The 14,883-nt window shown below is 43.5% G+C and overlaps 1 protein-coding gene across 3 annotated transcripts in view; it reads right to left on the reverse strand.

The window, feature by feature from the left end:
• The window catches only part of SLC38A12 (solute carrier family 38 member 12), a 48,420-nt gene extending 34,063 nt beyond the window's left edge, over positions 1-14,357 (reverse strand). Inside the window, exons 1-8 of one of the 3 annotated variants that reach the window (XM_085304560.1) lie at positions 13,363-14,357; positions 12,781-12,891; positions 9,905-10,026; positions 7,844-7,925; positions 6,770-6,869; positions 6,289-6,369; positions 1,671-1,770; positions 739-847 (exon numbers count right to left, since the gene is read on the reverse strand). In XM_085304560.1, the coding sequence (XP_085160686.1) occupies positions 739-847; positions 1,671-1,770; positions 6,289-6,369; positions 6,770-6,869; positions 7,844-7,925; positions 9,905-10,026; positions 12,781-12,825 (639 nt within the window). In that variant the 5' untranslated portion in view covers positions 12,826-12,891; positions 13,363-14,357. Of the gene's footprint in view, positions 1-738; positions 848-1,670; positions 1,771-6,288; positions 6,370-6,769; positions 6,870-7,843; positions 7,926-8,552; positions 8,599-9,904; positions 10,027-12,780 lie in introns of those variants that run through there. The other 2 variants (XM_085304558.1, XM_085304561.1) reach the window with 2 other exon arrangements.
• Positions 14,358-14,883: the final 526 nt, after the last annotated feature.

Raw genomic sequence — 14,883 nt, forward strand, 5'->3', positions numbered from 1 at the left:
TATTCAGCACTTAAATATTTCCCTCTTCTCGTTTTGCCATACTGACATCTGTCTTCAGGTATAAGCATTCAACGCCCACCAAGCTGAAGAAAAGCAGTGTTTATCATCCTTTGGGAAAACCTTGGTTTCACAGCAGAACCACTACGCAGTAATAGATGCAATAGACAATCCTAAACCAGACAGAAAGCTATTACAAAAGCAGCATATAGCACTAGATGTTGTTTAGGTGGTATGTTTCCATCATCTTTCAAAAAGCAGATCCTCTTGCAGCATAAACAGATTTTATTCACATAGAGAATGCACTCAAGAGAGCTTAATATACTTGAGTATATTGAGAGCAATTACTTCAAAGCAACTTACTTCAGCCAGGCACTGAAAAAAAAACCATAAAAAAAAAGCAAAAATAAACAATCCCCCCTCCACTTTGGCAAGGGCACGTCACCTGCTTAAGCAATACAAACTATAGAACAGTGATAGAACATTATTTAACAAACCCAAAACCATAAGGATGATTTTGACGGCCAACGCAGCCACCAACCAAAACACAGCAATGTCACCAAGACGACAAAAGAGGTAATAGGCCAACAAGACATGACTGAGTTTAGCGTTTCACACCTTTGTTGTTCACTTGAACCACACTAACCCTATAAGAAAAACAAACCGCCACATCAGAAAAGGCTGCCATGCTATTTTGGACTGGAAAGGGAAATAATGGCCGTACCAGTTTCAGAAACTCACCAGGTACATTCTGTAAGCATCGATCCGGCGAATTGGTCCCCAGCACTTATCCGTATCATTATATTTCGTGCCATCTCCAACACTGCAAGAATGGTTGCCAGTGGCACTACTGAGAAAGAAGGAGGGAGAATTGAAAGGCAGTAATTCACTCTTAGCAATTATCTTTGCTTCTCCTACATTCAAGAAATGGGAGTGCTCAGAGAAACTAAGTGCCTATTCCTCACCCCTTTCCCCCTGCCTTCAACATACGCACACTCCTTGCTCTGTTGCACAGTTCAGCAAACAAGTCATCAAAAATACACGCTTAAAGGCAAATCTCAGACTGCATACAGTTACTTAGAAGTTTGGCATCAGGCTTTACTGGCCATATGCGGATCACCAAGGCTTCCATTTCCAAATCATGAACCAAATTCAGCCAGCAATTTTGATTCAGCTGATCAAAATGATCTCTTCTGCTAGCTGTTTCTTTGATTATGATAAAGGAACTAGTCTTAGTCCAAAGCTCATCAGGTAAACATTACAAAATAATATATCATCACCACTAGCTGGTCACAGGCTTGGTAAGTGTCACACCTCTCAGTTCATACCCTAAGTCACAGGGGAGCTAAATTTTGCACAGGCTACAGCAGTTAAACTGGTGAGCAACAAGTCCCACATCTGCAAATTGCTGAAGCTGGAAGTACTTCACACTGCTGGACTCATCTGAAATCAGGCATCTAACAGTAGCTGAGCATGCAGCAGGCTCATGGCAGGAGAACATAAAGCAACCTCATCTTCCCACCTGTTAAGTGGTGAGCTGTTCCTGAGTCACTTTTCTACTCCAGTCTTCAGAGGGAAGAGCTGATCTCAGTTGGACTTACCATCCCATCAAATCCAGAACCCCCCCCCCCTTCATCATTAGCACGCAATCCCAGAGCAAAAAGCACACTTACCAGGTCACCTGCATGAGAGAGACCGGTACAGCTGCTGCGTAGATTGCCAGGTCCCCATAGAGGTAGATAATTATGCAGAAATAGAAGAGGTTGACACCCACTGCAGGAAAAGGGAACATTGTACAGAGATGGCAGAGTACACACAGATTCTTGAACTCTGCACTTTACATCACATTTCACATAGAACTTCTCCAAGGTCTTAAAAAAAAAATACACTGTTTGCCTCCTTAGTTTACTTCTTTCTGCAGCAAACTTTATACAAGGGTCACAGCAGCAGCTCAGGGAACTTAGTTATAGCAGAGGAACTTATAGGACGTGAGGTATCTTAGATATCAATTCTGCCTTTTTAACTATCCAGCCTTGACACTAGGCCCTCTAGTTTAAGCCCATCTTGCAGCAGCTGGCCAAGACCAACAGGTCTCATACAAGCCATCCACCAGATAAAGCTGTCAACTTGGAACAGCCCCAGGCAAACATCTAGAAGATGCTGACAGAGCTGGTAGCAACACAGCTTCAGGAACAGCAAAATGAAAAGATAAGACACCTTCAGCGCTGCGCTGACGCTAAACTCTGCGCTTGTAAAACCACAGGACTGTCACATTAGAAGTTTGGCCCCACAGAGCTCAAGTTCATTAAGGCTGAAATGAAGCTGCTCTGGGAGATCCCTGAACACCAGCATGCTAAGTCAAGTTTCAAACTTGCAAAGCTTTAAAACCTACTTTCTGCAGCTCTCTAATATACCAGTACCACAGACATGGAAAACGGTCTTTCCTGCCCTACACTGTAGGCTTTTTTGAAAGTGTTTTGTAGTGTTTTGAAAAAAAAAAAAAAAANAAAAAAAAAAAAAACCAAACAAAAAAAAAAAACTTGCTCTATTTTTAGCTATGAGATTAAAAATGTCTTAACTAAGTAGACAAAATAGTATTACTGGGGCACAACAATATACAGATGTTCAGGGCTGAAATCAACAGGTATAAAAAGATGCTTCATGAGATGCTGGGCTTTTTTCTTACAAGTGAGTTGGTATAAATATAAAAAAGGCAAGACAAAACAGAGCATAATTTAGTTCAGAGACAGGTGAGCTATGAAGAAAAAAAACCCTCAAAATTGTTTCATTTAAGAAGCTGATACTAAAGAAAAACTGCTCAGGGAATCTTCCCATGCTTTCGAATTCCACTGGTTGATGCTAAAATCTTAGTGCAGCCTGGGCAAAGCAGTTCACCTCTCCAAGCCTCACACGTGATGACTATCAAACAAGGACAACATTATTGCAGGAACAGGGATTAATTTCTGCAATGCTCAATAACTCCTGAGTTTTACCATGGGCTTTACCATCCTACTGCCCCTGGATCTCTACATGTCAGGAGACATTAATAGTCATTCTCCTTCATTTAAATAAATTATTCAATATGCTGAGCATACTTAAAAAGCATTTCTAAAAGAGGCTATATTTGGAAAGCAGCAACACAACTTCCCTAGTTCTATAAAGCAATACAGTAAGCCAACATACTAAAAACGTTCCTAGTTTGTCTAAATTAGGACATGCTAAGATCTTCAACCCCTCTACAAATACTCAGCTCATTTTATACACGTCCCCCCTCGTTTTTTTCCCTCTGTGAAAGATTTAAGATGGCTACACCCTCTGGAGCGTCTGCATCATTCTGAAGGCAGCGGCAAACTGCCTACCATTTTTTTCCAACTTCATATTAAAGGAAGTGGAAAATTATAACAAGTATCTGACATAAGACAGAAGCTCAAGATCCACTAAGCACAGAATGAACCAGACACAAATACAGATTTTATTTTAGGGACTTGCTACCGATTTCAGGCCTCAGTTGCTCAATTCATAAAATAAGGTTAATGTGACAAGCTAAGAATTCAAGATAAATCACTCCTCCATGTGCCAACAGTCATCTTGCCTGTGCTAAACAAAGTTGAAGGCTTTCCCACACTGGGCACATAAGGGTATACGAGAACAAAATTTTGCTTTAGCATTTCTTTCATCTGTTGGAACACCAGCACCACTGTGTATCCACTGGAACTTTGCTTCTGGGCATACGCTCTACGCCTGTTCCAGGGTCGACTTCTGCCTACAGGAAGTCCAGGTGATATTTCTCTCTGAAATCCTTCCTTTCCAAAGGCAGGGAACTTTAGTGTCAATTCTTTTATAAACTGCTACTGACCCTCCCCAATCAATACTTTCATTACTAGACTCAAAACAGGAAAAATCAATGACTTCCTGCGAGAACACAGCACAATAGATGCGCCCAGGCTCCATTATTACAATAAATGACTGCTGGATTCCAGAAGAAAGCACCCAACACTGCAAGTTTAAAAAAGAGGAGGGGGGAAAAGTCATCCTTTAGAGCTGGTTCGTTTGGAAGAGCACGCTGCAGACTCTTCACAGGCTAAACTTAAGTCAGCTCCCTTTAAGAAAGCAGACAGTCTGAGACAGAGATTTATCCCCAGCTTAACTCTCAGAGTTGCAGATTCAACTCTTGTTAGATTGTTAAAATCCATCAGGGGAAATAAGCAGGTAACTCACTAGAAACCATAGGTTTTGAGGTCTGTTGCAAAGCCTCCATTAGCCTTCCTCAGGAGGCTTTACAGTGTCCTGAAGGCTGTAAAGCCCTCAAACATCTCATCTTTGGACCCCTCCTTTGTATACTGCAAACAAAAAAACAACTCAGATATTTGCTAGCTGTGAAATTGCAGAGATTGGTGCTTGGGGTCAGGACTTCAGGTACTGCCCAGTTTCTCACAGTAGCTGACTGAGCAACTACCTTCAGTCAAGCCTGTCTGTGCCACTGTCAGAAGGAAGCACTTTGACGAAGTATCTGCAGAGGGATGTACTTCACCTCTCTCTGCAATGGCTCAGCAGACTAGAGGGCATCTCTGAACTGGGACTCTGCAACACTACAGGGATGGACTCTCATTTCTGAGCGCAGAAAAGGGGAAAGCAGCAAATGAGTGACAGCTATCCTACCCTTAGCTATATGTATCTTTCATTTTAACTGGAAATCACAAATAGTTTCATGCTATGGTCCGTAGCTGTTCCAGCTGACTTCCTTCATAGCGTCTTATCCCTTTGCATTGGGCTGTGTGGGTCCACAGGAGGATCCCTAACACACAAATCAGATAACCCTGGCTAAAGCAACATTAAGAAGGGGGATTAAGATTTAGAATACTAAGCAGTTTATATGACTTTGCTAGGAAAAGTATATGAGCTTCTCACAGCAGATAGGACATGAGTTTCCAGCACCCTCTGCTGGCTGAGAAGCAGCTAGCATTAAGGAAGAGGGACCTTCTAGAAGGCAGCATTCCCAACCCCTGGCTTGCTTGAAGGGTCCTTATCATCTCCCTCTAGTAAACTGATGCAGAGCGGCCTTCTGAAACCAGCTTATGGGAACACTCAAGCACATGGGTTCCTCCAACTTACCCGAAGTCACAGCAACTGACTGCTACAGGCTAGACCAGGAACAAGAAAATTCTGGCTTTCCAATATGCATTGAATTCACCTCTTCTCCTTTTCAATTAGAAAAGCGGCAACGAGATCCAAGACGTAATATTTTGATAGTCCTAAATGACTTAAATCTAAAAAGGCCTGGGAGAAGGTTTTTTTTTTCATCTGAACTTAAAAAACAGCGAAAATATAGTTCAAAGAGTTCTTATTCTTTAAGCCCAGCTGTCCTTCAAAGGTAACAGGCTTATACTGGCATAAGGCTGGTGTGATGTAGTGGAAAAGACTAGCCCATTGGGTGTTTATAAGGGGCCTAGTAAACAAAAGAGAATACTACTTTCCACAAGAAATAGGGCCCAACGAGCTCAAAACCATACAGCTATGATGTATGATGATTTTCTGGCTCTGCATAGTGTTTCTCAAGTATTGTTCTCTGTATCTAAGTATCTGCATGCCTAACTTTACAGCTGCGTTTCTATTGCATGCAGCAATAGATATGGCTTTATTGCAGCAAAATTACAAGATTGTTCCCTGATATGCAACAAGAGGCATTTAAGAGCGCACAGATAAAACATTTGTCTATTCAAGTGCACTCCAGGGATCCTTTCTGATTCAGCAGCTTAGTGTCCAGGCAGCCCTTCTAGATGACCTCCCCAGATACACACAGCTATAAGTTCTCTCCAGTGGCCTCTCTTCTTCGGATCAAAACTTTGGGGGTTCAGGGAAATGTGAACATCTCACTCTCAAATGTTATCGCCACAGTAGGACTAGTGTACTCTATAGTTTGGCTCCACTGCTTCAGATAGTGAAGATGACAGAAGATATATGCAGCCCAGAGCTAGACTGAAAGTAGTCAGAAGAGGCAGTGACTTACTTATTTGTCTCAAGAAACTGGGCCTATATTCTGCAATTGTTATTTCTGCTACTGCAAGCTTTCTTATGCAGGTTCCAGCCTATTCAAGTACAAAATACTTCACTTTGTGTGAATACTACACAGGCGGATGAATATAGTTTACAGAGAAGGAATAACACTTTTGGGTGGAATATCACAAACTCATGATGCAAACTGACACTGAGAAGCACCCAGATTTAAGGAACAGCCATATGCACACTGTGCAGCAGGATTTGAAGGGACTTGTGAAAACATTAAGCATTTACCTTTATTGAAGAACATGGAAGCCATCTGACCCATTTCCACCCTTTCGGTGATTTCAAAGATATTGAGTGAGCCACGTCTCTCTGCAAGTTGAGAACAAGAAGCATTTCAGTTACTCCAATAAACCCAGACTATCTGAACACATCCAAGAAGCTCTAGCAACAGCTTTAGAGACAGTATGCACTATTCCACACCTGCAAAGTCATCTGCCCAGCAACCCTGAAGTTAGTTTAAAATGTTTCCAAAATAAGATACTCTCATCTCAGTAGCCTAGAAGGAAAAGATCTTTATCAGAAAAGAGAAGATAAAGAGAATTAGCAATGAATCTTATCTTACAAGTCCTAAGGACTTTGGGATGCAAACGCAGGGAGTTAAAGCTGAAATGGACAGAAGAGTCCCACTCTGCTTACTGGAGTCTATTGGGATGCTGTCTGCAAGGGAGTCTCAGATCTGGCGAAAGCATGAACTGAAACATGAACTTACGAACTGAAAGGATAGGTCGTGTCTCCGCTCGTTCATAGCCATCTTGGAGGAGAACATCACTGTCAGATACTCCAGAGGAAGAATCCTCATCATCATCTTCCTGGCAGAAAGGAAAGAAAGATCACAGCTGAGATTTCTGCTACTCACAGCACAGGCTGTGGCACCACCGGTATCACAGCCTCACTTCCAGCACCTCAAAGGAAAGTTCCAAACAGCGAAGGGCAGGACAGGCTAGCAAGCAGAGGTGATACCAGGGAGCTCTTGTGTCTGGGCTTGGGACATGCTGATGGCAGAAAAGGGCACTAGAAAAGCAGGCTAAAGTGAGTGACAGAAGAGACTCTGTTGTCCTAGCAGGTCATATACACAGGAATAGTGTCCAGTTGGTGTAGTGATAAGTGGCACTAGGAAGTTAGAAAGAGCAAGTCTGGAGATCAGGCTGATCTGCAGGATCGCAGAACTGAAAAAATTATCCAAATTCATTCATTATTATAGCTGGCCAAGGCAGACATGTTTCTCTCTTACTTCCAATCCACTCACCTGCAGGCAGGGTTCTAAATCAGTGCAAACAATTATGCCTCACATTGATCCAGAAGAGCCACTAAAGCCAGGATCCAATACACCAGAAGTTAGTTTTACAGTAAGGACATACTCTGAGAATGTCCATTCCCTGGAATACAGTTCAAGTGACAGCAAGGACATTCGAGTTTGTTCCAGTTAAATGACCTGCGATCAGCAAGGATTTACAGACCTCAGCACACTCCAAATGGCACCAGTGTATCAGCTGCCACTTCTCTACATTCACTGAGCAGTGCTTCAGGGCAGGGAGAGCACAGTCAGTACGAAATGTAAGCAGCACAAGAGATTTTTCAATTCAGGAGTAGAAATTCTTGACTTTAACGAGCAACCCCACAGGGAACTAACAGCCATATTTTATACGGCAAAGTTAAGTAGAGTAGAAATTTATTCCTTTATTAGAGATACTAACGAGGCAAGGCAAAGCCTGCAGAGGAATCTGCGTACAGACCTACAAGATAGAAGAACGATAGGAACCTGAAAGTTAAAACCTGCACAAACCTTGCGTTTTTCCATTCTCTTCCATCGCAGTTGGGCGTTTGCAGCAGCCATGGCTTCTACCACAAAGGTGGTAGTCATATAGCTAGAGGGAGAAATTCAACTGATATTAATAATAGCAAAGAACGGTAGCTGAAGAGACAAGGCATTATTCTCATCTGTTTTTAGGAACAGAAGCTTCTACAAAACCTTTCACCAACTTTTTCCCCACCTCTGCCTTTTTGGTACAGTTTTTTAACCCAGTTTGCTGCTCCCTGCTGTCCTTGAGATTAAAGTGCTCAAGCAGGGCACAAAATACAACATGCAGTAAAATATAATAAGCCTTTGGATTAAGAAAATGCCTTAAATATCTGGAAGGCACTTTGCTAGTGGTTCAGAAGGTTGGAGAAGGCAAGAGGATTTTCCCCTTTGTTAGGCAGCAAGTTTCCTTTCCCCTTTCAGGTCATAGGACTCATACAGCACTGCTGTGAAGCTTATCCCCTAGAGGCCCATAGCATAGGTACTGCTGTTCCTAGAAGGAGCTTACAAAGGGCATTAAGCAGCAATACAAGACCAACAAGCAGATCACAAGTGCATGCAAACATGCCTTGCTGAAGGACCATGGAAAAAACCTGTCCAGGGAAATAGCTGGAACTACCCCAATGCTTCTACAGATGAACTGTCACTATCTCAATTAAACAGTCCTATAATAAAAAACTCAAATCAATCTTACTTAAGGCTTTAAAGTGGTTCCTTACTGCTTCAGGAACTGGACTCATTTATCAAGTTCAAATGAGAAATTAGCTTTGCCAGGATAGAAGAAAGCAGCCCCATCCTGAGGCCCACATAGCAATTTCTGCACAGATTCTTCTCACATTGAAGAGAAGCTCCCTAGAGGGCACAAGGGAGTCACAGGCATGAGGATATAACCAAAGCAACAAGGAGACACCGCTCCCAAAGCTCTTAGCACCAGCAGGCAACCCTTTCAGATCAGCAGAAGAGCACAAGCCTGCAAACCCACAGACTGTGAATGCACCAAATTAAATCCAGCAAAATCGTATCAGAAGGTACTGAATTTTATGCACTGACTTCACACTTTAAAAATAATGCATCTAGAAGGAATTGGTTCCAAATCTCCTAGTTACTGGCACTCCCACAATTCACTTTTTATCAAGCCTCTGAGACATACAGCTATGAGGTACGGAACTTGCAAGCACCAACACATTCAGTACTGACAGCTGGCTACCTTTATACAGCAGCACCTAACCGATCAGAAAAGCACTGCCTCCAAGTCAAAGGTACCTTCAGGCTGACAGAGCTGGCTACCCACAAGAAAGGAACTTTTACATTCTGTTCTTATAAAGTCAGGAGGAGCTTTTTTCAAAACCAAGCAAGGATTCACAACTCACCTGGAAGAGGGCATTGCTGTTAGTAACTGGAGAATCTCAAGCTATTTGAACATCACTGCTGTATCAATAGCTTTTAGCTCCACCTGCTGCTCCAGCAGGGAGGCATCTGGGCAGAAATTCACAGTGAACCAGCATGGAAATCATGAGACCAACTTCAAGATCTCAAGCAGCAAAGGTGGGAATCAGATGGGCCCAGCTACATTGTATTTTTTTTTTCCCTCGACTCTCTTGCCACTGTTCAGAATGTTGCCAGAAGCAACGAAAAAAAAATAACACAATCGGTCTGCTTCACAAATTACAAGGCAGAGAAATGAACCTGTGTCACTTATGATCTGGCCAGCCATTGGGAAATCTATCAGTGACAGAAGCAGGCACAAGACATATCTGTGTGAGGGCAATTTCAAAAAAAGGAAGCTGGGAAAAAAGTCCCAGAAGACTCTGGACTACACAGAAAGTCTTTCCTTTCAGTCAGGAGATGGGACGTAGCACCACATCCTGGATATTAGTCAGACTTCCACAAAGATGCAACCCTCCAAATGAGGTCCACAGACAAGAAAACTGAAGAAATCTCAGTGCCCAACCAGCAGAAGGAGAGAACCACTCAGAAGGGCAGTACTTTAAGTCTTAGCACTGCTCTTAAAGCTCCACCCAGCTGAAGTCTGCTAAAGATACATACCTCATGAAGCCCAGGAACATGAGGAGAACAAGGCTGACAAGCCACCCTGCTGTTGCAAAGGCCTTTGGCATGGTTAGAGCTCCTGTCCCGACGATGAGGTTGAACATATAAATGAGACCAACCTGCAATCATCCACATAATCCAATATCAGAGTTTGCAGCTTTCCCAGAGATAATCCAAGACACCTCACAGGCATACTAATTGTACAGAGAGAGTAATCTTTATGAGCTAGCAGAGAAGGAGCAAGCCCAGACTAGAAATAAATACAGAAGGAGGTGCCTGATAACCAAAGAAAATGAAGTAAGTTTCAGTATATTTCTGGGGAAATTGATACTCCCTCTCCAGTTTTCTACTTTTCAAAGCTTATGTGGATTATTTCATGATCTTGAAGTCACATTTGGCCACATATCCATCACTCCATGGGTTTGGGAACAGGGAGTGCAGAGTATGCACTGTATGTACTGTGAAACCCTTCGTTCAGCACACCTTGGAAACTTAAGAGTTGCAGAAACGCGACCTCCGGCTACTCTAGACCGTCAGTACCACTGCCATGGAGTTAGAGGTGATCATCACCTTAAAGACAACAACCTCACCTACCTGAATAAACATAAGGCGCATTTCCATCAGCTGCCATGGAGAATTTAACATTTGTGCACAGTGCTGTCCAGTCTAGGAAATGGGTGGCAGCCTGAAGCAACAGCACTTCCCATTTGAATTTTAATTTGGATTTTCCTCATTATCTTTGAAGGTTGTTTGGACAACGCAAAACCAGTGTTACTGACGGAAGGGGATAGCCACAAAATCACACAACTCACACTGGTCAACGGATGGTGGTTTTAAGTGGGTTGCTTAAGGCACAGACTTCTCTCATTCATGATCTTTGCTTGAAAGATCAACAGAGCGAAGTGTCAGCACCCAGGAGGATTAGCTATGTCCCAGTGGAATTACTCATATTTGCCCCAAAACTATACACATGCTCCAGTCATCACTCAGCAAGAGCAGAAAGCTCACAGAATATGTGAGGAGACTATCACTTGTAAAGATAAGTTTACCTCCAAAGGTAAAGTTAGAAAGCACAGAAAGCACACAGGATTTTTTTTTTTTTGGTCATTTTTAAATCCAAGCCTTCTACCAGAAGGATCTATAATACGGGTCTGGGTCTCCTTAATTTCTGACCCCAAACTGAGTAGTTATGATTGCATACTAAAGACCTTATTAAAATCTTTTTCCTTTATCCTTAGCCAAGCAGGAAATATCCACACAGAACTAACAATTTCTAACTTCTAATTCAAAGTCTGCTTGCCATTTTACTAGGAAGCTGCTGAGTACACTCTGAAAAAGGGGTATCGCTCATGAAAGGAGAAGGATTTCATCCTCACTAGCAACTAGCTTTTTTCTGACTGGGGCAAAAGATAATTGTGCACCTGGACAAGACTGCTCCCCACACCAAAAATGTAAATTCAGCTAAATTCAAGATCAAAAACTACCCCCGAAGTTTTTTATATAGGTCAGGGTCTCTCCAGAAGAGAGCTAGTAAAGAACTCTATCCGAGTACCATTTCCTGGGCATGGAACAATTAACACCAGCAGATTTTTTTCCTCAGAGATCCTGCAAGCACTCCTGCCCTACATTTACTGACATTAGCAAAGTAATTTCAGCTTTTGACTGGTCTCCCAAAAGGGAGAAAATCAGCTATTGCAGCTTGCAGGAAAGTTCTTTTCATTCAGCTGGCAGAGCTGTCATTTCCCAAGCACATCTCCTGCTCCAAATGCCAGGGCCATCACTCACTTTTCAGTGAAGGACACTTGAATAAAAACTCAGGTGATTTTCTTTGACTTTGGTCAAGCAGACAGAGATGAGAATGATGCCTGTGTATTCAATCTGGCTAGACATCTTCAGGAAAAAGGAGAGAGTGCAATAGCCTTTTTGGTGAGACTCTAGATTACTGCAAGACTAACATAACAACATAAGAACAGGTGACATGAATCCTTTAGGGTCCAGATGTCCCAGATATTGCCTTGTTCTCTCTCCTTTTTCAGTTGCAGGCTATTTTTGCAGCCTAATATCCAGTAGTTCTAAATTCAGTCATTAACATAGAGATGTTTTAAAGCATTTGAAAGCCAACACTGAGGTTTCAGTCCATCTTGAATGATTTGTGAATTCACTTTAGAAAAAAAAATGTTTGCAGAGTAAGCGGCCATACTGTTTTTAAGAGCCAACACTGTACAAACACCAGTGGCTATGACCACCAGTATTTCCCGTAATATAGTAAACCACTAATTGGCTCTGCAGAAAAAGCTAAGTGGAACAGTTTCTGTATCACAATAGTCCCTTGCTTATGCTAGCTTCATATGACAAATTTGGGCTAATGAAAACACTAAAGAATATATAAACAATGAGAACAGGGGCTGATACAGGATCTGAAACTATTCTTAACATATTTAGGATAAGCAGACATTGTCCCTTTACAATATATAATAGGATTCATGATGTAAAAAAATACAAGTACCAAACATATTAAGTAGCTTATGCCTTGAAGACACACCACCTCTGAGGCCTTGCAGTAAGATATCACCAATTGTAGTCGTGTTTCTGACTGTAAATGCAATAAATCAAGCTAAATTTTCTAAGTGTCTTGGAGACAGAAAAATCTTTGTTTCACAGACTCTTGAGACTTTTTCAAGACAAGATACCACAATAAAGAAACTAAGCTATTTTACCACCCTTTCATCTCCATTATCTCATGAAATATTGAGGTTATGATCATGGGGAAGTAGGAAACAAAAACACAAATAATGCTGAGAGAGTAGAATTTCCAAAAAGACTGCTAAGCAAAAACCCAAATGGCAGTCAATGGCCAAAACAGCAATACTTACGTAAGGAGAATAAAGCTCTCCAGTATCAGTAATGCCACCAGCCATGTTGAAGATGGTAGGGAGGCTCGGAGCAGAGCAAGCAGGGAGTATTCAGCCTCTACTGCCTTCAACCTAAGGAAACATCATAAAGTTTCATCATCTTTTTCAGAAAGAGTAGGAACTCATGAGTCAATTGTTGCATAGTTTTTTCTGACATTAGAACAAAAGGGGAGTTCAGCAAGACATTGCACTTAAGACTAACATGCAGATATACCCCATTGACATGTAACACTTGGTTCAATCAGCTGTGAAAAGTTTTCCATATCTGTTAAACTAGTTAAAGAAGTAATCAGAAAGCTGTCCTTTTACAGCGCACAGTGACCTAAATTCATCTTCCCAAAACAGCTAGAAGGGCCATTTCAGATGCTAAAACCTCAAGAGAAAGAATGCCTGCCTTAAGGATGATTTCATACTTTTGCTTCTCACACAGGTACTACTCCTAAAGAGCACATGCCTTCTGCAGATCAAAGCAGTAAAATACAGCCCACAGTCTCTCCTCATTATCTCAAATAAGAAACGAGCAGATAAATGAAAGTACTAGACCTTGGAAAACAAGGCATTTTGTTACATATAGCAAGGCTTCCACAGCAAAAGCATTCAGAGAACTTCACACCATCTGGAAAAAACTACCGCGGGGGGGTACTCCAATGTTCTGAAATATTTATAAATTAATAAATAATTAGCTGTAGTTGAATTATTTAAGAGCTTTATCAAATTCTTTATACTTCTGTAGTACAAACTGTTGCTGTTAGTTATTACTGGGACAATTCATCAGCACAAACTTCATGTGTTAAGAACGCTGCTCAAAAAGCAAACTGGTTCTAAACTTTTCACTTCCTCCTCCACAGATCTACAGAAATTAATTAGCAAGTAGAGTCCACTGTCATAAGTAGATTGGCCCTTAGAACAGTAGAAGAAACAGTCTCTTTCATTTGATCTCAAGTCACTAAAGACAAGAATTAAAAACAAGGGGCAAGCTGCTATCACACTAACACCGCAGAGACACGGCTATGGGGAAGTGTGCTAGCAAATCCTGCCCACATACCGCACCAGCAATATTTTAGTTACTTAGCAGCCACTGAAGAGAGAGATAGACAAGGCAAAGGTTCCCACAGACATTCACACTACTTCAAGTAATGGACTGGGGGAGGATAGGGAGAAGCCAGTCTATCGGAGAGGCCAAGACAAGAAATTGCAAAGAAAAGAGCCAGCGCTGTGCTATGCAGCGAGCAGCTCGGAAACACACACAAGTGATAAAAGCCACAATACACAACAGAGCCTCAGCTGGGCAAACTTTTGCCCCTTGTGACAAGAGGTCCAGCCCTTGTCCTAACTCAGCGGCTCTTCCACGGACAGCAGCCCCTCGTCCCCTCTCCCAGGGAGAGGCCCCATCCCGGGGGGGCCCTACCCACCCCTGGAGGGGGCATCGAGCCTCCCCACGTCCCGCAGCAGAGCCCTGTGGAGAGAAACCACCTCCCAGCTCCCTGGCGCCCAGCCCCATCAGAGCCTCAACACTGCCGCCAACCCTCGGGAACCCCTCCAGCCCCACAGCCCACCCTCTGCAGCCCCACCGAGCACCGCAGGCCCCTCTGTGGCCCTGTGCGCACCTTTCCCAGTCCGACCCCACTCACTCCAGCCACAAGCCGCCTCCCCACGCCAACCCTTGTCCCACAGAGCCTCTCCACACTTCTGCCCCCAGGGGACCCTTCCACCACCACCCCACAGACCCCCTCCCTAGGCTGCCCCACATGCCCCCCGCCCCACACACGGCGACCCTCCCCACGGTACCCCCCATCGCTCGCTCCCCACAGCGACTCCCCCTATGGGGACCGGCCCCAAGGCGCCGCACAGCCCTCTCCACAGCCACCCCACATCAGCGCCCGCCCGCACGAACACTCCCCAAGACGCCCCACATCACCCCCTCCCCACAGGGGCTCCCCGGACCACCCCACGCCGCCTCCCCACGCAGGGACCCTCCCCCAGTCCCTTTACAGCCCGCCCTCACACAGACCCTCCCCGAGCCGCCCCACAGCCGCCCCTCAGACCCCCGCGCCCCCCGGACCG

Source organism: Rhea americana, unplaced genomic scaffold, assembly GCF_003343005.1.
Source record: "Rhea americana isolate MKP2758 unplaced genomic scaffold, rheAme1 scaffold_21, whole genome shotgun sequence".
Lineage (NCBI taxonomy): Eukaryota > Metazoa > Chordata > Aves > Rheiformes > Rheidae > Rhea > Rhea americana.